Consider the following 27,700-nt stretch of genomic DNA (forward strand, 5'->3'; position numbering starts at 1 on the left):
CAGGGATGCTGAAATAGTCCGTTTACAATTTGCCCTCGAGTTCATGCTTTTTAGTTTAAAGAGGGTCTAGGTAAAGAGGGGGCCGAGGTTAAGTCAGTTCCCTGCTCAGCAGACAGTAAGGCTGGGAAGATGGCGGTTGCTTGCATACGGACAGAAAGCACGGGTGCCTTCGGGATTTGGCAGGAAGTTCATGCTTGCGGTGTGGCAGAGCAGGAAGCAATGGGCTGGCTGCGTGAGTGTGGTCTAACAGCTCTGTGGAGGTGAAGAAAGGGAGCCATCATGGACTTCCCACACTGTCAGCACCCTGCTCTGCTAACGGAGCTGCTGGGGTTGAAAGAACTGGATTCCTTCCCCAAGAGCTTGCTCTTTCCTTCTCTGATTGGACTGCAGACCCCTGAGGACACAGACGCACCACTGCTGCCTTGGGGAGAGCTTGTCTGAAACTTGAGTTTTCATCTGTTCATAACTTCCCTGTGCCTGTCCACTCCTCTGTCAGACTGTGGCGGTGAGATGATGGAGGTCTGAGCGCGTTTAAGGGGCAGACAGAAGGCTGGACTGCTCTGGATGAGGGATTAGGGGTTATGTGCCAGGGCTACATAAAAGGACTGGACACAGGGACAAGGAAGCAGGAATTGAATCTCGGATGATACTGGGACACCAATAGGCAGGTGGAGAGGCGATCCGAGCTTAGGGCCGAGTTCTGCTCAGTTGACAGAAGTTTGCAAGTGACTGATACAGAGCCCTGCCCAGTCCCCTTGGCACTTTTGGCCTCATCACAGTGTGCCAAGTGAATTGGCCCTGGGGGACAACTCAGTTAAGGAAGTCGGGAGAACAGAAGAGTTGGCAGAGTTTTGTCTTCCGTGGAAATGTGTGTAGCGCTTTTATCTCTGGTGTCTAGGTCCCCTACTCTCTGTACTCTCCTGTGTCAATCCAGAATAGTGTGGTTGGTATAGTGTGAGTCTACAAAATGTCACAGGTCGTTTCACGGTGTACTCACAGCCCTTATTTGGTACAAACAACCTTTCTAAGGGGCATTCAGAGTATTTTGTGATTGTCATGTGCCCTGTGCCCTCCATCTTTGACAAAAGGGATGGCTTATGTTCCTGGGACAACTCAGCCCCTCTGGAAAGCCGGGAAGCTGCTACACTTTTCATCTTGGCGGGAATTTTACTTATTTCTTCCTGCCCTACCTTATCCCACAAACTGTAGCGAAGTCTGGCAGTCACAGTGCTGGTTCATAGCCAGGCTTACGGGTTCAGGTGCCGTCCCTGGGCAGTTTTTCTCTGTAGTTAGTGTTAGGCTGAGTGGTTGCAGCAGCGCCCGTGGCTTTCAAAGCCCCAGACGCCTTCAAGGCTTTGTAGGGGCCAGGTTCACTTTTACGTGTGGGCAGCAGGCTCCTCAAACCACATAAGTGAGGGTCACATAACCGAATTTAAAAGCAGTTCTGCTTCGGATCCCCAACATGCACCCTCCCTATTAAAACGTTGTTGCAGGGGATTTAAAACACATGCGGCGATAACAGCATAACAAGTCCTCGTGTTCCTGACCCAGCTTCAGCACCGCCGAGTGGGCTCGCTGTCCTTCTCTCTGTGCCACCACTTGTCCTCACTGAAAGCTCTGCCTTCTGAGTCAGATCTCTGTTCTCACATCATCTCATCTAAACAGCCCAGTGTGTATCTCCTTAACAATAAAGGCTTCCAAAGCATAGCCTCGGTACTTCTGCTCCACCCCACGAAATAAGCTTGCTTTAAAACTGTCAGATGTTTAGTGTTCAAATCCTCGTATTTCCTTTAAGACAAGTGACTCTTTATTCAGTTCATTTGAAATGTAGTAAGCTCTACAAATTGTGACTTGTTGATGTCTCTCCTGTCTTAGTTTTCTGCTTTGCTTTTTTAAAAGATTTTTATTATTTTTAAATATGTATTTTTTATTAATTATTTTATTTATTTACATTTTAAATATTGTCCCCTTTCCCAGTACTCCCTCCACGAGCCCCCCCACCCCATCCCCATCCCCTTCACTTCTAAATCAGTGCTTTTCCACCCACCCACCCATTCCCATCTCAACTCTCTAGTATCCCCTTCCCTGGGGCATCAAGAATCCACAGGACCAAGGGCCTCCCCTCCCACTGCGGCCAGACAAGACAGTCCTCTGCTATATATGTAGCGGGAGCCATGGACTAGCCCATGTATGCTCTTTGGTTGGTGGCTTAGTCCCTGAGAGCTCTGAGGGGTGTAGTTAGTTGACACTGTTGTTCTACCGGTGAGGTTGCAATCCCCTTCAGCTCCTTCAGTCCTCCCCCTAACTCTTCCATAGGGGTTCCAGCCTCAGTCCAATGGTTGGCTGTGAGTATCTGCATCTGTCTCAGTCAGGTGCTGGCAGAACCTCTCAGAGGACAGCCATGCCAGCCTCCTGTCTGCAAGTACAACATGACATCGGCAATAGTGTCGGGGATTGGTGCCTGCCCATGGGATAGATCCCAAGTTGGGGCAGTCTCTGGACGGCCTTTCCTTCAGTCTCTGCTTCATTTTTGTCCCCACATTTCATCTAGACAGGAACAATTCTGGGTCAAAGAGTTTGAGATGGGTGGGAGACCCCATCCCTCAACTGGGGCCACGTCTGTCTACTGGAGGTGCTCTCTTCAGGTTTCACTCCCACTGTTGGACATTTCTGTTTTTTTTTTTTTTTTGTTCTTTGTTTTTCTTTTTTTTCCCGGAGCTGGGGACCGAACCCAGGGCCTTGTGCTTGCTAGGCAAGCGCTCTACCACTGAGCTAAATCCCCAACCCCCTGGACATTTCTGCTAAGGTCATCCCCACTGTGTCCTGGGAGCCTCATCCCTGGTGTCTGGGACTTTCTAGAGGTTCTCCCTTCCCCAACCCCTCACTGTTGTGTATTTCTATTCACTTTCCTGGCTCTCTGGGCTTCTCTTCTATCTTCCCCATACCTGATCCTACCCTCTTCCCCCCCCCCCCCCACACAGGTCCCTCCTTCCCTCCGCCTCCCATGATTATTTTGTTTACCCTTCTAAGTGGTATTGAAGCAACCACACTTGGGCCGGCCTTCTTGTTAAGCTTCCTATGGTCTGTGAGTTATATCATGGGTATTTTGAACTTTTTAATTTTAAAATAATTTAAAAGCCCCATACATTTTAACTTGGATTTCATATTATTAACATTCTCCTCCTATTGTTTTTACTGCTTTGTCTTCGAGAGTGGCTTTCAGACACAAAACCTTCATTGTCCCACAAGTAAGGGCAGCTTTTATCGTACCTGCGCTGGGCTCATCAACTTGGAAGAGTACCATGACGCAGTACTCCTGGTTCTGAGTTCCACCCAAAACAGGCAGTTTTCCTTCCTAGTGGGGTCCTTAGAAATCCTCTGGGTGTGAGAGTTTTATTGTACGCATATCAGGATCTTAACTTCTTTGTCGTTACCATACTTTTGCCTGCCTTTTAAAATTCCTTATGTGTTGGCAGTTGAGAACAGGGCCTTACTATGCTAGGCAAGCACTGTAGCACTGAGCAACACCCACCCCCAGAGCTACCCGCTAGTTTTAGCCACAAATACTGCCAAACGGTGGAACTCTGCTTCTTGATCCTCTGGTCCTGCCTCTGTAGATCCAGCTCACCCCGGATAAAGAATACTCAGGAGTAATACTGTGTGAGAACACGCAGACTCTCTTATCACTGTTCCCTAAACCATATGGCACACTGCGACATTCTCTCTGTCTCTCTGTCTCTCTCTTGCTCTCTCACTCTCTCACTCTCTCTCTCTCTCTTTCTCAGTCGTACACTCTTATGTAAGTATGTATGTATGCATGCATGCATGTATGTGTGTATCTCTGTATCTGTGTTGCTTTAACTAGAAACCATAAAGATACAGTGACACTTTTCATTCTAGTCCACATTATATAATCTATTTAGTCTTTTTCTATTCTGTATTTAGGTCTTCCTTCTGTGGAGAACACTTTTGTCAGTTCCCCACTGTTGAGTGGCTTATCTGCACTGCTTCCTTGTGTGTTAAATGGTCCAGGCAAACAGGCTGCCTTCTCAGCCATGGCCGTGTTGCCTCCAAGCGTCAGCTAGTCTGTGTTACCCTGAATGTTGAAGACCTCAGGCAGGCCCCAGTGTAGTAACTCAGACCAGTCCAAGAGTCCAGGTCACTCACGCTTCAGAGTTGGTTATGCAAATGGAGCAGAGAAAGGCCAAGGGAGAGCAGCCAGAAAAGAGCACTGGATGGTGAGAATCAGGCTAGAGCCATATTCAAGCAGTAAATCCCCCCAGTCAGAGGGGATGCTTGTGCTCCTGTGTTAGGCGCCTTCGGTACTCTAAAGGTGTGAGTATAATTAAGTTAGGAAGTATATATGCTTCTTGATCTAAGGTGACTTCTGAGGTTCCAAGATGTTTAGGATCTTACGTGTCCCCGTGTAAAAATAGGATTCCAGACAAACTCTAAAGGATGACAGCAGTGATCAGTTTGGACCCTCCTCCATGTGGAAGCGGAACAATGTTAAGCGCTCACATGCTCCTATCAAGACTTCTGATTGTCTTATTGCTCTAGCGGGGAGTGTGGTTACTGCATTGAAGAGATACGAAGAGAGTGGACAGCCCTGATTTGGGGGGACTGCTCTAAGTTTCTCTCTATTTAATTAGACAAAAGTGGGAGTTGGACAGATGATCGCCCTTCCAGGGTCTTGTTCTCAGGTGCTGTTGTCAAATGTAACTGGGTCGTTGTCTGACTGCAGCCACAGTTAACTGTCCCTTGTCATAGAGCGGCAGCTCCCAACTTGGTAAATGTGGGAACATTTACTACAGTTGCTGTGGTGAGCTGGGACCATGACATTAATTTTATTGCTTTTCTTACCTTGTATCCAGTGACACATCACATCTTTTTTGGGTTAGAATGAAAAAGCCTGCTGATGTTTGATAGGTAATTTGAGATTGTCTAAGGATGATGAGAATATCCCAAACATTAAATATTAAAAGATATGTCAAGAGGAACCCTCCCTCCCAAATCCTAGTCATTTGTGACAGTGTTCTGTGCTTCTGCCATGGCGATAGAGGGACCAGAATTGGAAGTAGATTGAAGATGGTATCCACTGTGAGAGGTGGGATTGGAGAGGTCAATCAGCAGTTAAACTACTCTTGAAAATGACCTGCATTTGGTTCCTAGCACCCATGTAGGTAGCTTACAACTGCCTGTAACTCTAGCTCCAGGGGGATCCTACACCTCTGGTCTCCAGGGTTAGAGAAAAAAAAAAAAACACATGTGCATATACCCTACACAGACATACGTGGCTGCATATAACTAAAAATCTTTTATTATTTTTAATAAAAGCAAAGTAAATAACAGTTAAAAAAACACTGAGTGTCTGAGTCAAGTCATCATGATGGGGCGATGCCACAGGTGTTTGGAGAACAGAAATCAGAGCTCTATACCAGGATTGTTCTTGTTGTGTGAAATTACTCTGTGTCCCGAAGAAGCCTGGCTGCTGACAAGAGGTCCCCGGGTAGCCAGGCACGGAGGAGTGAAACCAGGACTGGGAGCAGACAGCGGCTGATCGATCCAGCTCACCTTGTAGCTTACACCATTTGGATAACAGCGGCCCTCATAAGAGATAGCGTTGCTGCTACATTGCAATCCAGAGTCCAGAGTCAGATGACAGCAGAGTGGCTCTGTTCACAGAGTAGTCCGCACACATCTGGGTAGCAAGTGACGCCATAGCTCTCTCCATATTCCACTTCTGTTTATAAACCCTTGAAGATGAGGAGCCCAACTCAGGGCTGTGGAGGATTTGACGGGTCACCGACACACTGACTTTAACTTTACACTTGCTGCAAGCAGTCGGACATTAGGACCGAAAGAAAACCTGACAGTTGTTGTCATTGCCTCTGAACGCAGGAGGAGCTGCCCTGAGTCTGGGGCTCCCATATCACATGTCCTCCGGTGAGCAAGGGCTGTTAGTCCTGAGTAGTAGTAGTGTATGTCAGCTGTCTGGGAGTAAGCAGTCTTCACTCCATGCTTTACCCATTTGTAATTCCGAGCTTGTGCGTTTGTTCCTTGTGAGCATCAACTAGGAAAGACTGGCTTGTCCCACGCAGGGCGATGCTGGAAGGTCCTAACTCTGGGAATTTTCCTTTCAGATGCTGTCTTTGCGTTTCAGTTGCGCAACCCAGTGCACAATGGACACGCTCTGCTAATGCAGGACACCCACAAGCAGCTTCTAGAGAGGGGCTACCGGCGTCCAGTCCTCCTCCTCCATCCGCTTGGTGGCTGGACGAAGGATGATGATGTCCCTCTGATGTGGCGTATGAAGCAACATGCTGCAGTGCTGGAGGAGGGCATCCTGAATCCTGAAACAACTGTGGTGGCCATTTTCCCATCTCCTATGATGTATGCTGGGCCGACCGAGGTAGGCTGCTTTTAAGATACCAGTGTAGTAGTAAAGCCATTCTTGTGAATACAGTGTTATCACCGACTGACCTACTGACCGTTCCCTGCTGCCTAGAGGTATTCCAAACATTCCGTATTGCTGAGTACTCATTCTCCTGCTGTGGGGAATGTCCTCTGGCCGTGGCTGTGAGGAAGACACAAGCTAACACAGTGTAGCAGCAGAGTAAGGTGTTTTGTGTCTGCCAGCCCAGGTCCAGATACAGTTATAACAACATCGATATTGTTGTTTTAAGAGAAGTCCAGAGCACAAGACAGAGCAGTGTGACTTCTGCTTTTACTAAGTTTTTCAAGAGCTAAAGGGACTGTAGGCACAGCCAGCTGTTTTCTACCTGGACTAATTAACTCAAACAGAAGAGGTTTATTGGCTCGTGGTTTGAGTTCTTCAGCACATAACTGGTTGGTCTTGTGGCTTCTGGGCCTGTGGTAAAATAGCATACCGTGGTGGGGTTGAATGAGAAGAGCGTTTGCATTGTGGCTTGACAAAGGAAGATGCAGGGACCAGGGTCCCGGTATTTCCCTCAAGGACAGGACCCTTATGACTTCCTGGTTTCCTGCCAGTAACTTCAGGGTACTGGGATTGCAAGCCTGCTACACCATGCCCAGCTTTCGACTGGAAAGATTCTTACGCCTTAAGTTCTGTCAGTTCTGTGCTTCTGCAGGAAGATTCAGAAGTGAGAGGAGGGGCTGGAGAGAGATCCTGAAGATGTGTTTGGATCCCAGCACCTACTTACAAGAATGGGAATGGGATGGCTGCACATGTGCTAATAACCTTGGCACCATGGAGGGTGGAGACAGAAGTGCTGTGGCTTGCTAGACGCCAGCCGAGCTCTAGACTCAGTGTGAGATGTTGTCATAAGGAATAGGGTAGAGAATGACAGAGCAGGCCATTCAACATCTTTCTCTGCCTTCCGTGTCCCCATGGGCTTCACGATTCCCCATCAAATGCACATAAACAGACACACACACAGCCTCTCACACAGGCACACAGATACAAGATCCAGACACACAGTCACAGAGGTGTAGTGGGTAGGATGCTGCTTGCATTCTAATATAAAATACTGATTCCTCAAGACGTGGGTGCCCCCAATGAGCAGATCTTCATGTACTCAAAGTGATGCCATGCGAACCCTCTCCCCAGTTTAGCTGGTCAGTAAAAGGCTAGAATGGGCAGTGGAGGGAGGAAGGTGGGACTGGAGGTTTGAATAAGAGGGTTGCAGGTAGAGAGAGGGGGAGAAGAGGAGGAAGGAGGAGGAAGCTGCTATGGGGCAGAACCGAATGGCAGGTAACAAGGGTCCTCTAGCTGGGGACTGAGTTGGGACGGCCTAGGTCTAGGCTTTAAACAGAATACCTGGATTGTGTGTCTTTTATATGGGCTTGCTAGGATGGTAAATTTCTACTACACACACACACACACACAGAGAGAGAGAGAGAGAGAGAGAGAGAGAGAGAGAGAGAGAGAGGAAGAAGAAGAAAAAGAAGAAGAGAGGGAGGGAAGAAGGGAGGGAGGAAAGGAGGGAGGGAGGGAGGGAGGGAAGGAGGGATGAGGGAGAACAGTGAAGTTACCTAAGGTCATCCTCTTTGCAAGGCAGTGATGTTGAGTGGTTGATGGTGAACTCATTCCTTCACCCATCCTGAGTTCGTGGCTGAGGCATCCCTTACAAAGAGATCAGCATAAGGAGAGCACGCATTCTTACTGAGTTCAAGTCTTCCGTGATACAAGAACCTCCTTTATACATAAAGATCCAAGGAAGGCTGGACTGTCTGCCTGAATCTCATGAAGGACGGGCAGCGCTGCAGGTGGAGTGGAAGGAAGGGAATGTGATTGGCTACTGCTAGGCCTGGGGACTTAGGATGGCCTGCTGTTTATGCTCCTCTCTGTCCCCTTCTCTTTAGAGAAAGAAGCATTTTTTCCTCCATGTCCAGAGGGCCTTATGGCCAACCTTAGGGCAGGTCAGCTGGACCTACCGCCTTCTTCGAGGGAGAAGGAAGGAGAGAAGTACAGTCTTCTTGCTTCTGGTGCTCTTGGGTGCTCAGGGTTTGCAATGGCCGGCCCTGAACCGGCTCTGGCAGGACCTGCCCTGGCCTCTTACTGGCTCTGGTCACTACCCGCAAGAACGAGTCTGGTGAACAGAACGGTGATGCAGAGGTGTACTGAGGGTTGCGGCCTGACTCCCAGCCAGTTTGGCACCAGCATCCTTTGTAACCTGTTAGACGTCTAATGTATGTGCACAAGCGTGCTCGTTTGAAGGATGTAGAGTTAAGTATTCTGTTCTGGACATTTCCTAATCTGTCTTATTTTAACTTCACATTGAACTAACATAGGAAAGAAGGACATATTTTGTAGGCGTTCATTTAAGCTAAATTTTCTAGAATAAACATAGCTGTACACCCAGCATCCAGAAGCTCTGGTTCCTCTTCCTGCTGGGCTGCACCCGTCCTTCCCACAGCAGTCACTGCACCCCGTCCAGTGAGGGTCCTGGTCCCTCGTGTCGAAGGCTGTGCACACGGGATACCAAGTGTTGAGCAGGAAGAGTCCAGGAGGAAGGAGCCAGGCAGGGCACTGGGAGAAGTTGCTTGTGGTTCATTCAGTCTCTGGTGTGAGGTACATTAACTAAGTAGACTCTTGAGCCACCACTCCAGGTGAGGATAACCCATGGAGATAGTTTACACAGCTTGCTCAGAATGACACAGTGGTGAGTGATGGAGTCTGAATGGCCGTACCTGGGAGGGTTCTGGAACATTCTTCAGAGATGCCCTGAGTTGACCAAATACTTACCTCCTCTTCCCGAAGTGACCTGGGCTGCCACAGCAGTCGGGCTAGCCTGATTTTTACACCTGTCTAGTTAGAACCTGATGCCATGGCCTCTTACGTGTGCTTTCCTCACTTTACTGACCCTGGCTCAATGCAGTCAGTGGTAGACTGCTCACTCTCAGGATATAATGTGTGACTTCCCCTAACGCTGTTGAGCGTCATGGCTGTGTTCCATTTGATTTTTTGCTGTGAACAGCACGCTGGTGTGGACTTCAGTGCCTGCCTTACGTGAAGCTCTTGGTTACTGTTGAGCGGATGGCTGGATAGGAATGTGTCTTGCTTGTTCTCAGGAGAGGTCTCCAGTCCTTTCTAATGCAGATGCGTCAGTTCTCAGTGCACACAGAGCTGGGGATCCTCCCCAGCTGGGGATGGTCCTACCTGTTAACCAGGATGGCCCTCTGATCCTGATGGTTAGCCGTAGTCACTGTAGCATTGATGTTTCTTAACCCATCTCAGGGATCTTCACGTTGGATCAATTTCACTAAAGAAGGAATGGAGATTGATTATAAGCGACCGTAGTTCTAGGTAGTGACTAAGAAATAAAATGTCCTAGCCCGCTGAAGTTTTTGTTATGTGTGCGGGTGTTTTGCCTGCGTGTGTGTATGTGTATCATATGTGTGCTTGAGTCCATGGAGACCAGAAGAGGGTATCAGAGCCTCTGGAACTGGAGTGACAGCATCTCACTATGCAGCTTTGGTTTAGCTTGGGACTCCCTGTGTTGCTATAGCATCCAGGTTGGTCTTGAACCCAGAGATCTGCCTATCTTTGCCTCCACGGTGCTAGGATTAAAGGTGTGTGCCACCCCGCCTGGCACTTCTGTGTTTTGTTACTGGTTTTATAAGGAGTAAATAGGGTGACTGTAAATCACTGTCGGATATGTCTCAGTGTCATGTATCACTACCATATTTGATACCAGTATGAAAAAGTATGTATTATTGGCTGGCTGGAAGAGAATAATTATTTTGCTGTAGGCTCTCACCATCTCTATCCTGACTCCACTTAAAAGCGCTGTTTGTATCTCTTAAGGGTGCTTCATAAATTTATGTAAATATGGCAGAGAGCCCCGGATGATTTGCCATTCATAGGCTTCATGTCAGAACACAGTCCTTGGCCTGACATGGGATGTCCTTGGTGTCTAACTATAGAATGCTAATAATATAAAGAAAGTGGAAATAACATCTTTGAGTGTCTGCATATGAGTCGCATGCTGAACTGACGCTCTGCGTGCATTGTGTAACTCTAGGATTTGTGGATGGGGAGCACAGTGCAGGTCAGTGGACAGATTACTGAGAAGAAGCGTAGGAATGAGGAGAAAGTGGGGTTAGCAGACCTACTGTGGGCAAGGATACACAGATGCCTCCTTGCATGGATAGAAGTTGCTTGGAGTATGCAGTAGGCAGATTTTTTTTTCTATACATCTGGACACTGAAGAAGACCAAGACCAGCAGGCTCAAGGGCAGCCAGCCAGGGTTAGGCCAGCTTTAAGTCCAGTAAGACACAGAGCTGATGCCTACCTGACTCCATGGCCTTCATGACTACTGCCCTGCCCCTTGGGCTTCATGCTCATGAACAAGAGCACACTACTGCTTGGGTCTCAAAGCAGCCCTCCCCTGACGGTGGGGGGAGGGGGTAAAGAAGTTTGGGTCTATGGTGCATAGTCAGCACTTGTATGAACTTCTCAGCCTTTGATCAATAAACTAGAAGTCACAGCAGTTGTTTTAATATTTTAAGTGGTTAAGTGTTTCAGTGTTTATGGCCTGGCATGATTTAAGTGGCTTATGAACTACCCATCCTTGCTGTCTTCTCCCCCTTTCTTTTTGAGGTAGGGTCTTGCTGTGTAGCCCAGGCTACTCTGTAACTCATTGTGTAGCCCAGGCTGTACAGTCATCTTTCCCCAGCCTCCCAAGTGCTAGGATTAGAAGAGTGCGGCCATGCCTGGCTCTGTCACGCCTTTCCCCGTAGCGCCTCACTCATGTGTTGCTTGTTCCAGCCCTCAATGAAGACTTTTCTTTAATAATAATGATAATTTTAAAAAACCCTCATTTTTCTAGTTTTTCCAGTGACATCAGGAACAAGGCTGCCAACAACACATATTTGCCAAATTGTCATAATAAAATACAAACAGCGATTCTCCTTTAATCGCTGCTGGGTTGTTTAGAAGGCATTGGTCCCAGATTTGTTTCCTTAGCACAGATGCGCTTCAGAACAATGAACAGCTGCTAAGGCTGCGAGGTTATCAACAGGATGTTCCTCGTTTTCTAGTCTATAAAAAGTTAATGGCTTGGTTCTGAAATTCCATCCTAGGAATGGAGTGGGAGCCGTGACGGGGAGAGTTTACTTTCTAAGGCTTAAAATGGTGTGAATACATAATTTTTATCTATATGAGCAAGTAGTTGGCAAATTGAAAGTCAGTTTTTCTCTTGTCATTAAATACTACATTTCTCTCCTGAAGAATAGTTTTGCTTTCTAAGATCTGTTACATGAAAGTGTCAAGAAAAAAAAAAAAAAGATGGATTTGAGAATATGTATTCTCAGATGAAGCTGTAACGAGGATCCACATGTAGGTTTTCTCCTTGGGGAGGGGAGTGTAATGCATTGTCGTAGGTGGGACGTCTGTCTGTCAGGAAAGTTATTCTCCACTTGTTAAATGACTCTGTGTTAGAAACAAATTCTATGTAAGTGTGCAGGAACATGTAAACAGGGACACACTGCTGTGTGGATTCCTGCCTGTTTCCCTAATTAGGTCATATTTTACACCAGTATCCGGCAGCCAGTACAGTACCTACTGGGACCTGAACCTGCCCTCTGACTCCTTCAAATGGCCCCTACGTCCTTATGTCTGTCCAGGGCTCAACCTCCATCCTGGTTTGTAGCCTTGCAGATTGGAGGTTGAGCTCTGTGAATAGCTTCATATTCATGCCCAGTTATGATTTTGGCTTGGGGCCTGATTTTAATTCTAGCTCCTGAAGAAGGTGCGGTAAGTACATTGGGACTTCCTGCTGTTAGGGTGGCACGAGACAGATGTGGCGCTCAGTGGGACAGCTGACACAGGCACACATGCGGTATCATCTGTGGTTTCTCAACACGGTCATCAAAGCATAGTCATTTAATATGCGGACGTCCATTCCAGGTCCAGTGGCACTGCAGGGCTCGGATGGTGGCAGGGGCCAATTTTTATATTGTTGGACGAGACCCTGCTGGCATGCCTCATCCGGAGACAGGGAAGGACCTCTATGAGCCAACCCACGGTGCCAAAGTGCTGACGATGGCCCCCGGCCTGATCACCTTGGAAATCGTTCCCTTCCGAGTCGCAGCTTACAACAAGAAGAAGAAGCGGATGGACTACTATGACTCGGATCAGTAAGTTTGAGCCTTCCCTCAGCACAGAAGCTGTGCCGCCCAAGCTGTTTCTAGGGTTCAGCACATCGCCTGGTCTTTATAACTTCTGAGGGGGGCTTTGTTAGAGCCATCTCAGGAAACGTGAAATCAGAGAAGCTCACCCTCATTGGCTAGAGTTAGAAGTGGAAGTAAACGCTGAGATGGATGTGGTTCTAAGCATTTGGGAGGCAGAGGCAGGTACACGAAATTTGAGGCCAGCCTGTTATACATAGCGAGGTCCAGGTCAAGCAAGCAGCCCCTCGCCAGCCCCCACATACATACTGACCTGCACACTGGATCTAGTTTCAGTAAATCTAACTTCAGAGTTGGTGCTCTGGGGATTTTGTTGTGTGTTCCTTAGGGGTATGTTCCTATTTATATGCTTGTGTGATTGCTAGCAACTTTCAGATTACATGACTGGAGTGCCAGGCCTTGTCTCGGAGGCTGGCAGTCCCAGCTTATCAGAAGGTGAGGCAGTAGGATCACAAGTTTAAGAATAGCCTAGGAAAGGCAGGGGGATCCTGTCTTAGAATAAAAAGTATAAGGGCTGGGATATAGTTCAGTGATAATTTCTAAGCACACATAGGGCCTTGGTTCAGTTTTGATTTTGGCCAAAATGTACATTCATACATATGTATGTACATGTATACATACATACATGATAATATTAAGTATGTATCTATTTCTTTTGGATGGGTAGAACTGTAATCATTCCTGTCCGTGGATGGTGTCTATGTTAGCTTAAAGTGTGAAGCTAAGTTACAGGGTCTGGTCCTGTCTTAGCCACATGACCTGAATTCTATGTCTATTTCCCTGTAGTTCCTGGGTTACTTGGTCAGGTGGAATGGGGGCAGGGGACAAAGTGCTTCTTCCTACACCTTTCTATAGCTCTACTACATGATCTCAACATCAAGGTATTTACTCAAGACAGGGGCCCACTAAATAGCCCCACTGGCCAGGTACTCGCTGTGTAGATCAGGCAGGCCTGAACTCAGGATCTGTCTGCCTCTACCTCCCGAGTGCTGGGATTAAAGGCACACACATCAGCCGATGTTTGTATGTGATGTACACATGTGGGTTTTGTCGGTTGACTCTTAGTTTACCTGTTTAGTATAAGTTACAATGCATAGCCAACAAGTAAAGCCGATAATTCTCGTAGAATTAATCAGTTTTAATTTATGTCTATCAGTTTTGGCTGCACTGACAGCACGGTCTGAAGGTTGACAGTGGCTGAGTCACATCCATTCTGAGCATTAGCAGCCCTTCCATGGGTCTTTACATAGCTTCATGTTCAGGAATAGTGTGGACGCTGACCCAATAGCCTCATTTAGTGGGACCCATTTTGCCCCAGAGGAAAGGAAAAAGAGATCTTGTGAAAATTAGAACAACACTCTAAAAGGCAGATAAGCACACACTTCTAATCCCAGCGCTTGGAAAGTAGAGACAGGAAGCTAAGTGGTTCAGGGTCATCCTTACTAAATAGAGAATTGGAGACGAGCCTGGGCCACATGAAACCCTGCCTCAAAAATTAAACATAAGTAAGTAGTAAATAAAGTAAAAGAGTTAGCATTAAAAATAATTAGAAAGTGGGCTGGCGAAGTGGCTCAACAGGTAAAGGTGCTTGCTGCCAAGTCTGCAGATCTGAGTTCAATCCTTGGGACCCATGTAATGGAAAGAGAGAATGGAAAGAGAGTAAGTTGTTCTGTGACCTCCACATGTGTGCCATGGCATGTGTGCACCCACACACAGACACACACAGAAATGAGTGTAATTAAAAAACAGGTTAAAGGGATGCCACACTATTTTCTTTGGGTTCATCAATGACTTGGGTTAACGCTGTCATGGCCACTGGGGATGGGAAGATCGTGTGTGCTGCCACATCGGTTCTAGAGACAGTGCCCCTTCCTTGAGGGATGAGCTGTCGCTGAAATTCAAGGATGCCCGGGAGCATGTGGGCTAAAGGTTTTCACTAGAGACACAAGGAAGGATAGACAGACTTGTAATGGCTACCAGTGGCCTGCATTGCAGAAGTAAGGACAGGGTCAGTGCTTGCCTGTGTTTGCTGAAGACCTCAAATGTGATGCAGAGTCTGCCATACTCTGAGACCTCAGAAGAATTTGCGGTTGACAGCGTGGTATTATTCTTGGCACAAGATTGTGTTCTTAACCACGTGGTCTTAATTTTTAACCTTAAAGATGTATGTGTGTCTGCATATGTACATACATGGACATTTATATGTATGTATGCAGAACTGTACCATTGCAAAAGTGCAGTTCCAAGAAGACAGGATCGGGTCTTTTAAAAGAAGACTATTAAAGAGGATATTATCAATAATGGTAAATTATATAATCTCAAAAGGCGATGGAAATTTAAGTAGAAATGACAGAGGAAAGTGAAAGCAGTTTGGGCACGGCCCTGCCCTTTTGTGGTTCAGTTTATGTAAAGCACCATCAGAGAGCCTTGCTTGTCTGTGGGAGACCTGACTCAGCAGCCTTTTTGAAGCCCCCCTCAAGCTCCTGAAAGAGCAAGGCCTTCCTGCAGACCTGTAAGCCACATGGTGCCAGAGGCAAGTGCTTTTTGCTTTTTCTTCCTGTGCTGTTTGTCTAGAACTTCATTTTCTGAGAATCGTGGTGAGCTTCGCTTGGTGAGTTATGTAGTGACAAGGGCGAGCAAGGAGAGAGAAGCAGAGCCATTCTGTCAGTGGTTTAACTTAGGATAGTTTCCATGCGTGGCATTAAGAAAACTGAGCAAGGGCCTGGGGAGGTAGTTCATGGGTAGAGGCGCTTGCCATGCGAACACGAAGAGTGGAGTTCCATCCCGGCACTCAGGTGGAAAGCCGGTGGGGTGGGGCTGCATGGATGCTCAGGATTTAGCAGCAGGCACTGCTCTTGCAGGGAACTCAACTTTGGTTCTTAGCACCCACGCTGGTGGCTTTGTAACCACCTGTAATTTCACCTTCAGGGGAGATCTGACACCTCCAACATCTGTAGGCATCTGCACACCAAGCACACACACACACACACACACACACACACACACATACATAATGAAAAATCACAATAAGAAAAAACCCTGGCACAGTCATCCCAGGCCAGCAGGAGTCCTCATCTCTGTAAGCAAGATGGTTCCTGAGGAACGAGGTCTGACCTATGGCCTCTGCAGCCACACATGTCTGTCTGTCTGTCTCCCCTCTCCCCCTCCATGAAGAAAACCAAGGGAAATCAAAACACATCAGTTCTTTTTCCAGCTCAAGGGCTGACGTGTTTGGCCCCTGTGGTCCCTCTGCGTGGCCACCGCTTTAATCACACACAGGACCCCTCCGTCCCATCTGTGTGCAGTTGATTAATGTACTGCTAAGGCCCCTGATAACTTTGATGTTTGACTGAATCTGGGTAGTACTGCTTTAAGTTTCTCGTTTAATCATTTAAAAGCTAAATAATTACATCAGTTCTCATAAGATTTTCCAGAGATGAATTCTATGCTAGCTGCAGAAGTGGCTCATTTCCTTGGAATTTTTTTTTTCTAGTTACCAGATCTTAATACGTTAACTTGGGAAGCTTGAAAAATGCCTTAGTTTTAATTTTTTTCTCTGTTTGTGTTCAAATATAATTAAACTGAGGGGAATATGTTGGAAAGTGATTAAAATTTTGTGAGAAGGCGGTCGTCTTTGATGTGGCGAGAAAACAGTTATTAATTATGAGCTTGTCCGTGTTTGATTAATGGATGCTATTCAATGCCAGCTTTTATGTAATTAATGATTTTGCAGATCTAGGTTTGATTGAATAGTAGTGTAAGACACGGCTTAGGGAGGGAAGTGTCCTGAAGAGTTCATGCAAGATAATTACTGATAGGAATTATGATAAAAGTCATCTGTTTGTGTTTAGGAAGTCAAGAAAACTGTGTTAGCTTTAGAAATGACTCGGGGACTTCAAGTAACAGGATTTCAGTCCCACTATAGATACCATCAACTGTTAGGGTATCAGTTTTTTTGGTCTTATTTTCTTTTTCTTTTCTCTTTTAAAGGGTAAGTGTTTGTATTCTGGTAGACAAGTGCAAAATTATTTAGATTATAGAAATAGCACACTCTGTAGAAGGAGCATACATGAGTAAAAGGTGTCCATGGAGCTAAGTAAGTGAAGGGATTGAAGGGCAAATGTTCCCAGGCTGGCATCATTGTTCCTTAACAGGTTGTATTCCTGTTTGTAATGATAGAGTATACTTTACCTGACGGCCTGCTAGAGAGAGAGAGCACTCGGCCACCTAACGTGCCTCTCTTACCATCTAGGAGACGCCCCCTACCATCTAGAAGCTCCCCTTACCATTTAGAAGACTCCCCCTTTGCACCTAGATGGAAACCAATGTGGTTTTGGAAATGATGGGTGTACCCATCCTTCAAGGTGTCCTTAGATTTCTTTCCTTTGTGTACTTTGAGTGGCAAGCCCACCTAGTCTGATGGTTTCTGAGCTATGACTCTTAAACCTGTATGTCAGTGTTGCTCTGTTGCTAATTGTCAGTTTTGTATTGCTAAAATAGTAATTTCTGTGTAGCTGGTAAGGTCGGAAGACCAGGCTGTCTGTCCTCCTGTCCTCCTGCCAGGCCGTGCTCGTGTGTGCTTCTGTCCCTGGAGTCCCCTCCCTGGTGACTCATTTCCTTGAAGATGTAGGATTGGAATCCCTGTCTGCTAGCCATTGGCTGACAATTGCACCTGCTCCTAGAAGATCCTGTCAGCACTTTCCTGTAGCTTCTCCATTCCACACAAATCTCTCTAATGCCTTAGAGCTCTCACTCCCTGACCCCCGCCCCCACCTTCTTTTGCTTCTAGCTAGGAAACTCTTACATAATTACATTTACCTGAGTAGTTTTATGGTCAACTGATCAGCAATTTGTATTGTATTACCAGCATTCCCTTTGTGGTATTCTTTTTTTAAAGATTTATTTATTTATTTATTTATTTATTTATTTATTTATTTATTAATTATATACGAGTACACTGTAACTGTCTTCAGACACACCAGAAGGGGACATCAGATCTCATTACCGATGGTTGTGAGCCACCATGTGTTGTTGGGATTTGAACTCAAGGCCACTAGAAGAGCAGTCAGTGCTCTTAACCGCTGAGCCATGTCTCCAGCCCGACCTTTGTGGTATTCTTCTGGTGTGCTGTAGCATACTGTGATAGTGCCATCATGGGGCAGCGGTCAGCAGGACCATCTCTGAATTCTGCCTTCCACTCTAGTGCGAAGTTCTGCTTCCATTCTTGACATAAATTACGATGCTCAGAATAAACATTACTCTCATAACATATCCAAATTCTAAGTAGTTAAAAAAAAATTCCGTCTCTTCTCAGAGGTAGATGTAGCTAGGGTCCTATTCTGTTGACTAAAAATTGTGTGACAGAGCAGACTAAAAGTTTAAAAAGAAAAAACAAACAAAAAAACTAATCTGTAAATATAGCCAAGGCCCACCTCCTAGCAGCTCACGGGAGCTAAGGAGCTGGGGTGGAGATAAGGTTAGACTTGGGTTAGCCCCCAGTACTTGGGAAGTCCTGCGCTTCTCAGCAGTTTTGGGTCGACTGCCCGGGAGGAATTCTGTTAAAGATTGTATGATCAGGTGCTGGCTGGACTATAGCTCAGTAACAGCGCTTGGCTGGCACGACGAGCACCCTGACTACAGTCCACAGCGCTATAAAATAATAAATAAATAAAAATAAATAAATAAAGCCAATTAAAAAGAGTGAGGCTCTAAGTGGAAAACATATGTTAATAAATTTAGATTCAAGTGGAGCCTGGTGGCGCAGGCCTTTGATCCTAGCACTCAGGAGGCAGAGGCATGTGATATCTTTGAGTTTGGGACCAGTCTGGTCTATATAGCTCTAGGAGAGCCAGGGCTACATTGCGAGACCTTGTCTCAACCCCTCCTCCCCCCCCAAAAAATTAGATTTAAAATAATTAAACTTAAAAGAACTCCACGTGTGTGCATCTGTGTCTGTGGCACTAGCGTGGGTATGGCCGCAGGTGTTCACACTGACTAGTGCACATGGAGAAGTCACAGGACAACCCCAGGCATCACACTGTCCTTGCCTTTCAGCCTTGTTTGAGACAGGGTTTGTTGTTCTGTTTGGCACTGCGTTGCCAGCTCAGGAGCTTCCAGGGAGTGTCCTGTCTTTACCCCATCTTAGCACTGGAACTCTGGAGTCACAGATGTGTCTACTGCGGTTGGCATGGGGTCTAGGAATTCAAAGTGAGGTCTTCACACATGTGTGGTAAGCCCTTTACTCACGCAGCTGCCTTCTCAGTCCCCTGATTAAGCTTTGTGTGTATTTCATTTAGTCTTTTTGGTTAGAAAATAATAAGAAAAAAAATAAAATTGTCATAAATGATGTTGTCCAGTGTGGTTTAGTCTCTGAAAGAAAGCCATAGAGGTTTATCTGGTTTTGAAAAGATCATTTTAAATCATAGCCTTAAGAATTTTTACTGTTTTGATGTGTTTATAAATGACCTGCTTTCAAGTTGGATGAAACATTAATTAGAATAAAAATAATTAGATCCACTTACAAGTCACCACCATTAGTTTTATTTCTGTCAAGGGAGAGAGCTTCTTTGGCTCTCCCGAATTGCTGATCAGCTAACTAATTTGTATCCTTAAAATGGTGATGATTCCAATGTGAGTCTTCCAAGGCTGTATGTGAAGGCGTGTGCTGACCCTACTCTTATCTGAGTGAAGAGCTCATCCTTGTAGCTCTGAAGGCTGCAGATGTGGACTGAAGGACAGCAGATGGTCGTGAAGATTTACAGCCGTCAGCAAGTGGCCAGAAGTCATCGTGCCTTGGAGCCCTTCAAGCTGCTGGCCACATGTGGTTAGTGTGTTGATGGTCCCTTGTAGGCGGCTAGCTCACTCTACCCTCCCTGATGTCCCAACCCTTCCCCTTTGTTTTTAAGAGCTAGCGTTGTGTCTGTAATCCAGTGACTTTGAGAGGGGAAAAGGCAAGCGTACTTGGAGTTTCTGTCTCCGGTTGCCGTGGAGGGTTAGCTTATTGGTGTTGGAGCTAACTTTAGATCATCCTAGGCATTTCCCAGGTTCTATTTTACAGAATTATTTCTATAAAACCACCCTGTTGTGGAACTCTGATTGTCAAGTCCCTGAACCTGGCCTCTAATAAACAGCAAAATCCTTACATAACAGAGATAGACAGGCTGGGATGAGGCCAGGTCAGCGTGCTGTCTGTAGCCAGGGTGGAGAGCCAGCACTGGAAGCAGAGACGCCCATCTCGAGAGTTGAAGAGATGCCTGTGGCCTGCAGGGCAGATGGTGTGAAGTGGATTCAGGAAGGGGTGCCCAGGCTCCTTGGCTTAGAAACGCAATTTCAGAAGGAATGCAGGCAAGTCTGGATTTTGGACACTTTAGCATTCTAGAAGGAGGAAAGGACTTTAATTGGTCCCCCACGTGCCTGTTACCCACAGAGACCAGAAGAGGGTGTGAGGTTCCCTGCAGCTGAGGATTCACAGTTTGGTTTGGTTGTGAGCCTATATGTAGGTGCTAAGAATTGAATCTGGGTTCTCTGCAAGGGCAGTCAGTACTCTTAACCACTGAGCCATCTCTCTAGCCCCCTAGTTTATTTTCTTTTAAGACATCGAACACAAAGAACTGGGAGATGAACCCCACATTTAAGCGACTAAATGCTTTTTTTTTATTTTTTCAGGCAGCATTAGCTAATGCTCCCATTTCACAAGGACATCCTCATTTTCTATAGTCATTTGGGAAGTCTTCTACCTAAGAAGGGGAGAGGTCTTAAAGTATCAGGTCCTGTGTGTGTGTGTGTGTGTGTGTGTGTGTGTGTGTAAGTGTGTGTGTGTACATGCATGTGCACGTGTGTGCGTGCCTTCTATCTGTGTAGTAGTGCTGGAGAAGTGGAAGAGCACCCAGGCATGACGAGTTGAGGGAGGCAGTGCCCTCTGGCAATGGTTAGAAATGGAACTGTGACGTGTCAACACCAGTTTTCCGGCATTGCTTAAGTGGGTCAGAACACTTATGTTCCCATTCTCTATGCCCCAGGCCCAAACCCAGACATGCTCCAGAGGAGAGTGGATCTCTCGGGGTCACTCTGTGAGCTGGATTATCTCAGTGATCTAGCAATATGAAGAAGTAGACATAGACCAAGGGTCAGTTGGTCGTAGGAAAAGACAGTTGTGGTAAGGGGATGTGTAGTCCTGCCAGGTAGCGTTGGTGCTTAGAGGCTAATGGTAAGATTGCTGGCCAAGGCCCCCCGCCCCCATGAACAGTCTGGGCATTGAACACACACATCAGAACAGCAGGAGGCACGTGTACAGTGTGATCACCAAGAAGGTTCATTTTTCTTGTGTGGAGACTATTTCCAGTAAAGGGCCGACTTAGAGCCCTTGCGTGTGGGAAAGACCAAGTAGCTGAGGCTAGGCAGATGGCCTGCCAGGTCCCTCCACAGAGGAGGCAAGCAAAGTCTGAAGGAAGTGAGATCTGAGGGGTTATGAAGAAATCATTGTGAAGGGTCCTGAATGTAAATAATCCAGATTTAGATGAAAAGGAAACGGGGAAATAGCTCAAATAAACCCAAACATTTGTAAACCTTAGGGCAACAAGAGCTCTGTGTTGATCTACCCAGACTTCTGGGCATGCACACTGCCTTTCCATGGCTTCATATTTGCCCAGGATTTACTGAGCTCCTCCAGTGGAAAGATAATAAAGTATTTCCTCTCTAGTCAGTAAACATTTACTATCTGTGTCCTGTGTCCCTGGCACTGTCCTGAGAGCCTCTTTCTGGCTCTTATCTGTGGTGAAGGGATGGGGAGGGTGGGTGGGCAATGGCTGATGTGACCACTGTGAGGGCAGAGTGCTGTAGGGAATAGCTTCTCAGGGGAGATGTTGTGGTAACTGAGGCTTCTGGTTAATTTAAGGTTACAGTACTTGAAATGGTTCAAAAATAACTTTAGGAATTTTAACAATAAGTTTTACTTACTTGGAAACATGATAACTAATTATTATGTATCCATTTCTTTGAACTTGTTTCCTTTTGTAGCTATGGCTGGCCTTGAACCTGTAGCAATCCTCTAGCTTCAGCCTCCAGAGTATAGGATGATACTTTTATCTATGGAGAGATGGTTAATTTTGTCACTGGCAACCTTCTTACTACTGATAAGTTTGTATGATATTTGATTTTGATAGTATTGATGATGGTTGAAAACCAGGTAGGAGGCAGGGTGAGCACAGCATAAAGGACCTGCAGTATTTCACAGAAATTGCCTCCTTTCTTTCTCTGTATTTTGATAGAATTCTAGTATCTGTCTGAATTTGGGCCACTATAACAAATTACCCGAGTCCGAGTGGCTTAAGTGGCGGTTATTTCTCATGGATCAAAGAGCGGAAGATTGGGGTCTGAGGGCAATGAGCTGTTTGCAGGCAGCCATTTGTACAAAGCCAACTGTGTCTTTAAAGGCCACGGGGGATCCTGAGTCTCTCTGTTGAGAAATGGGTTAGTCTGGCCATGGGTTTTTGCTCTCATGACCTCATTTAAATCTTATCATCTCCCAAAAGACCCACCCTCTGCTACTGTATTTTTGGGAACCAGGCCTTGAGTGTGAACTTGGGGGACACAAACCTTCAGTCTATAGAAATACTGTCCATAATGTGTAATATTCTAATGATTTAACTTATAACTGTTAATTCATCTTAAATATTTTATTCGATGCCTATGGTAATAATCTAATCAGGCAGACACTAGATTATTTAGGAGGTGGTAATGGAAGAGACCGGGAACTCTTTCTGGGTCTCATCAGCTTTCTAAGTTCCTTCCATGTTTGAAGGAAGCAGGTGAATTATGGGTAAGCAGCATGTGCTGTAACTGTAGATGCTCCGTGCTTATGGTCTGAAGGCTTTCACGTGTTTTTGTATGTTTAACAGACCAGGATGCCTCTTTTCCCTTTGGTACCTCCTCTAAGGGACAGTGTTGTTTGTTACTGTGTGTGTTGCACTGTGTCCCAGAGGCATTCAGACTTTCAGATTAGAGCTTTCTAAAGTGTTACATCTGCACTGGGCAGATTGAACTTTGTGTTTCTTAAGGATAAATAGTAAATGAATCCAGGACTGGAGAGATGGCTCAGTGGTTAAGAGCTGCTCTTCCAGAGGACCTGAGTTTGTTTCCCAGCAGCCACGCTCACCTGTAGCTCCGATTCTAGGGCAATCAGTGTTGCTGGGCTTCTGCAGGCACAGCCTGTATGTGGTGCATGTAGATATACTCAGGTACTCACACGTATACATTAAATACATAAATCTTAAAAGAAATGTTAATTCTAACTTAGCACTTCCCAGGGTCTGGGGGTGAGGCAGGCGAGACAGACAGGGCATGACCAGGAAAGGGAAAGCAGAGGTTACCGGAGGGTTGACCTTGCAGTGGCCGTTCCCTGAACCCGAGCGGGTGATTACCTGGAGCTGAATAGTCGCTCAAAGAAAAGAGAGAAGGACAGCCAGGGCGGCCTGAGAGTCATGGCTGCTCCTTTGAGGCCATTACCTTTCTGTAATAAATACCCTGTCGCACAGGGCGGGACGTCCCTGTTGGGAGGGTGTGGTGCAGAGGACGTAGAATCCTGCTGTGTTACTTTTTATAATTTTTCTAAAACACTAATGGATCTCAATGATAACTTCAGTTTTTGTTTGTTTGTTTTCCTGGCTCTAAAACTGAAGAATTGTGCTGTGGTTTAGCTCCGTGACAGACACAAGTGATGCTTTAGACATGAGTGATGCTTTTTCTCACAGGTCCAGCAACCTGACATAAACTGAAGGAACACATTCCCCTTAAATTCTACTGTAACTTTGTAAAATAGCAAAGTGACTGACTGGCCTTTTTCTCTTTCAGCCACGAAGACTTCGAATTTATTTCAGGAACCAGGATGCGCAAACTGGCACGTGAAGGCCAGAAACCTCCAGAGGGCTTCATGGCCCCCAAGGCGTGGACTGTGCTGGTGGAGTACTACAAGTCCTTAGAGAAAGCCTAACTTCCTGAGCCAGGCACTCTGCCAGGGATGCAGGGCTGAGCAACACAGGGGACCACGCAGTCACTGACAGCACTTCTCTGTGGGTGTCTGTCTGGACACACTTCCTGAAATCAGGCCGTTTCCCTCCATGTGCATCAGCTTTGTTTTGCCTTTGAGTTCTGTTTTGAACTAGTGTAACACCGCTCTGGTTCTAATGTATCTTTTCCACTTATTGTTAATATTCTTATAATACGATTTTAAAAATCTCGCCTTTTTATATTGTATTTATGCTTCTGTCTTAGGATTTTCCAAGCTGATTTATTAGTTATAACCAGTAATACACACATCATCTAGCTTCTCGTCCTTTAAGAAAGGGGGAAAATCACTAAACAGTAAAGTTGGCTAGACCTTGTTCGAGGAGTTTTACAAATTTTACAAACTATCTGTAGCGATTAGGTTTTTTTATTTTACATCATAAATGTAAACCGTTCCCTCTCTCCCTGTACCCCTACATGCTGAGGTATTCTTGCAATCTGTGTTAAGTGCTGAATGAATGCCTTGATTCAATAAAATTAATTTTTGGCTTATTTATGTTTTGTATGGTTATAACCCTTCATTGTGAAAACTTTTCAAAAATGTGAAAAATTCCCAGCAGAGGTTAAAGCATCTTTAACTCCTAGGTCTGGTACCCAGCTCCTAATGCCGTGGTGTTTGCTGAAGTTCTGTGTAGCAAGAACCTGTGCTCCATGATTACAAGTTTAAATTAAAAAAAATTTAAACCCCGAGATAGGGATGGTAATGGAGTGTCACTGTTTTGAAAGTTGTAGCCACCATGTAAGTCACAGCTGCTTGAAGTCAAGGAGGCTTGCTCCTGCTTTACAAAGTTCCATCCCCGTGGGCAGACGTGTGCTTTGTTTGCGTTGGTCATTCAGGGTGTGGTGGTGAGACAGACTAGAAGGACAGCGAAACTGCTGGGACCATGAAAAGAGGAGCTCTTCACCTTGGAATCTGACTGAAGCCTCTTGCCAGCAAGAGAAGCCAGAGTCCCAGCACATAGAGAACTGCAAAGCCCCTTCCCCTACCTGCCTCAGACCTACAGTTTTCTAGGACTTTCACCTGGAAACCGGTTTGCAGGGAAATGTCTTGTACCGGAACCCTTGCACAAACCTACTGGCTTCTGGTTTCACCTGGTAAGATTATAACACGGTCAGAGACACCTTCAGAGTCACCCTTTGACCTCACTTATCAAAGAAAACAATAAGGTGGGTCGGGTGTTCAGGAGGAACCTTTTGAGGTGTAACAGTGGCTGTCCCTTGTGGTGTCCATACCTACACTTTGGTCCATCCTGAACCCCCTTAGAGAAGTTCCCACTCGTGCATCTGCCTCTGCCGTTTGTGTGTCTGTGACTGTGAGAGGTTTCTAAGGAAACCATAGCATAAAGAATAATGCTCACATCTAGGCCTGGTGCCACGTGCCTCTGTGTGTGTGTGTGTGTGTGTGTGTGTGTGTGTGTGTTCGTTCCAGACATTTGGGAGGCTGAGGCAGGTTTACATGAGCCTAAAATCATAGCAATACCTTGCCTCAGAGGTCACACACTGGCTCCGAAGTGTTCAGAGAACACAGAGAAGCAGCTGTGTGGCCTGCTGAATCAGTGGGGTGAAGCTGGTCCCCCAGCCCCACTCACAGGTAATGGAAGGTCAGAAAGACTTCTTCCACCACAGGAAGGTCGACGGAGCCGCCAGACTTCAACATGATGCCGCCAAACCCCCTTTTAAAAGCTAAAGTTGTGGAAAAAAGATATTTTAAAAATGTCACCCATAAACCAGCATTGGCCCTTGGGTGTTGTACCACTTATAATCCTAGAGCTTAGGGCTCGGAAGCCGGAAGACAGAATTTAAGGCCAACTTGGACTACATAGCAAGTCCCAGTTTGGGGTTGCCCAGGGACCATGTCTCCAGGAAAAAAACTGAACAAAACACAAACTACAGAAACAAAACTGAGGTGGGAAGAAGGAGAAGAGGAGGGAGAGGAAGAAGGGGAGGCAGAGGAAGAGGAGGAGGAAGAAAATTCTCAGCAAATCATCGATGCCATGGTGGGTTATGTGCGAATCCTGGAAGCAAGGAATTTCATATATAAATGGGTAAGATGCTGTGAATTGTTTCAAGACAATTGTTTTTGGCGATGGACACAGTCCAGAGTCAAAGGGCAGTGACTGGACACACATATTTGTAGAAGTAGTTGTGGTTTGGCAGACTCTCTCTTCCTGAGCAGTTTTGATATCAGGCAAATAAGTATGTGTGAGGACCACCCTCATAATCCCACTGCATAGTTTATCAAGTCCATTTTGATTCTGATAGTTTTCATAGTACCCTTTCCATTTGTGAACAAAATTCTTACAGAACTAAGATTCGGGAGAAACAAGACTAAGAGATGAGTCATCGTCTAAAAAGGCACCTTGCAATTTATTAGGTACTTGTCCTGGGCTCCTGCCCACTAGAAAGTAATGTGGTAGAACCATGACTCCAGACCCCATCCCTTGGGCTTAGCCACCTACTCGTGTGTTTTAGAAAAGCGCAGAAGAAATAAAAGCAACCAGCAACTCCCACCAGCTCATAGACGGACATGCGTTTCTAAAGCTGATAAATGTGGAGATTTTATTCTTCCCCTTCCTAGTTTATAAAAAGAGACCAACCCAATCTTTAAAACATCCAGCTCTTCTGGGGAATGTCTCCTGCCAAGTGGTTTCAGAAATCTAAGCGCCTTTTAATCTATTCATCAACTGGAGACGGGAATGGAAAAATGATTTTTTTTTTAAAGGAAGAAGGAAAAGAAAGTGTGACGGTCTTGGCAGAAGCAAGAGCGTCTTAAATCTGTCTATTCTCCTTCCACGGTGATAATCAAGACCACATATTTGAGTTTTATTTCTATCCAAGAGCGGGGCAAATCATACCTATCTCTTGGAAGTCGGCCTTCAGATACTTAATCAGGAAAAATCTGGAGTTTGTGCTTCCGCAGATGGCCTATCTTTATGAGCACACGTGTATCCAGGAATGGTTGGCTCACAAGGTAAGGAGGTTTGCCCACTGGGCCTCTTACATGTACGGTGTCCTTCTTCACCTCCAGGTCTATTTGCTCCTATAGCTGCTAGATGCCATTTCTGATTCCACAAGGCCTTGTTCCAAGTGTAATTATCTTTGTCTTGCAAAGACTGCCCTGCCCACCCAACTCTTTGTATTTTCCTGGACTGAAGTGAAAAATCTAATTTCCCTAAAACTACATATTTGTAGACTCTTTTACCTTCCAGTCCTGCTTCCCCAGATTCCCAAGGAAAATGGCAGCATGGTTTAGAACCCCGCACTGAGAAGCAAATGGAATCAGAATGTGGGCTTATCAGTCACACTTGGAGTACTGGAGACCAGACTGGGCCAAAGTGAAATCTTGGCGTAGGTCTCCCTGAGCTGTTGCCCCATTCTTTTCATGCCTGTCAAGGAACGAAGTCAGAGCACTTGTTTCTCAAGATTTTTTTTTTCATGTAAGAGAAGTCCTAGGAAGGCTTCCTTCTGCATCTGTTGGTTGTTGCGAATCTGCTCAAAATGGTCTGTATGACAGCCCTCTGTTGGGGTGGCATATTCTTGTTCTCCACAATGATAACACTGATTTAGGCTATGTGGCCCGACACAACTGCACTCCTTTTGAAAGCAAACAATTTGCAGTAGGAGCTGGCAAGAGCCTTGACCATCAGACTGACTGAAAGATACATTGAAATTGAGCGACAGTGTATATAACCAAGCAGGTAGGGAACTAGAAAATGGAATATAACTCCAGTACAGGAAGGAAAAAACCAAAATGGGCCATCAAGAATAGTTCTCTAGAGAGTGGTTCTCAACCATCCTAATGCTGTGCCTTTTTAATAATGTTCCTCGTGCTGTGGTGTCCCCCATTCATAAAGTTACTTCATTGCTACTTCACAACTGCATTTCTGTTCCTGTTATGAATCGTTATGTAAGCATCTGATATGTGACCCTTGTGAAAAGGTCGTTTGAACTGCAGCGGGGTCA

At 45.9% G+C, this 27,700-nt stretch overlaps 1 protein-coding gene across 2 annotated transcripts in view; it reads left to right on the forward strand.

The window, feature by feature from the left end:
• The window catches only part of Papss1 (3'-phosphoadenosine 5'-phosphosulfate synthase 1), a 142,373-nt gene extending 118,140 nt beyond the window's left edge, over positions 1 to 24,233 (forward strand). Inside the window, exons 11-13 of one of the 2 annotated variants that reach the window (XM_063281662.1) lie at positions 6,144 to 6,412; positions 12,396 to 12,625; positions 23,525 to 24,229. In XM_063281662.1, coding sequence (XP_063137732.1) covers positions 6,144 to 6,412; positions 12,396 to 12,625; positions 23,525 to 23,663 — 638 coding nt within the window. In that variant the 3' untranslated portion in view covers positions 23,664 to 24,229. Of the gene's footprint in view, positions 1 to 6,143; positions 6,413 to 12,395; positions 12,626 to 23,524 lie in introns of both variants that reach the window. The other variant, NM_001395059.1, reaches the window with a different exon arrangement.
• The last annotated feature ends 3,467 nt before the right edge of the window (positions 24,234 to 27,700 follow it).

The sequence above is a fragment of the Rattus norvegicus genome, chromosome 2 (genome assembly GCF_036323735.1).
Source record: "Rattus norvegicus strain BN/NHsdMcwi chromosome 2, GRCr8, whole genome shotgun sequence".
Lineage (NCBI taxonomy): Eukaryota > Metazoa > Chordata > Mammalia > Rodentia > Muridae > Rattus > Rattus norvegicus.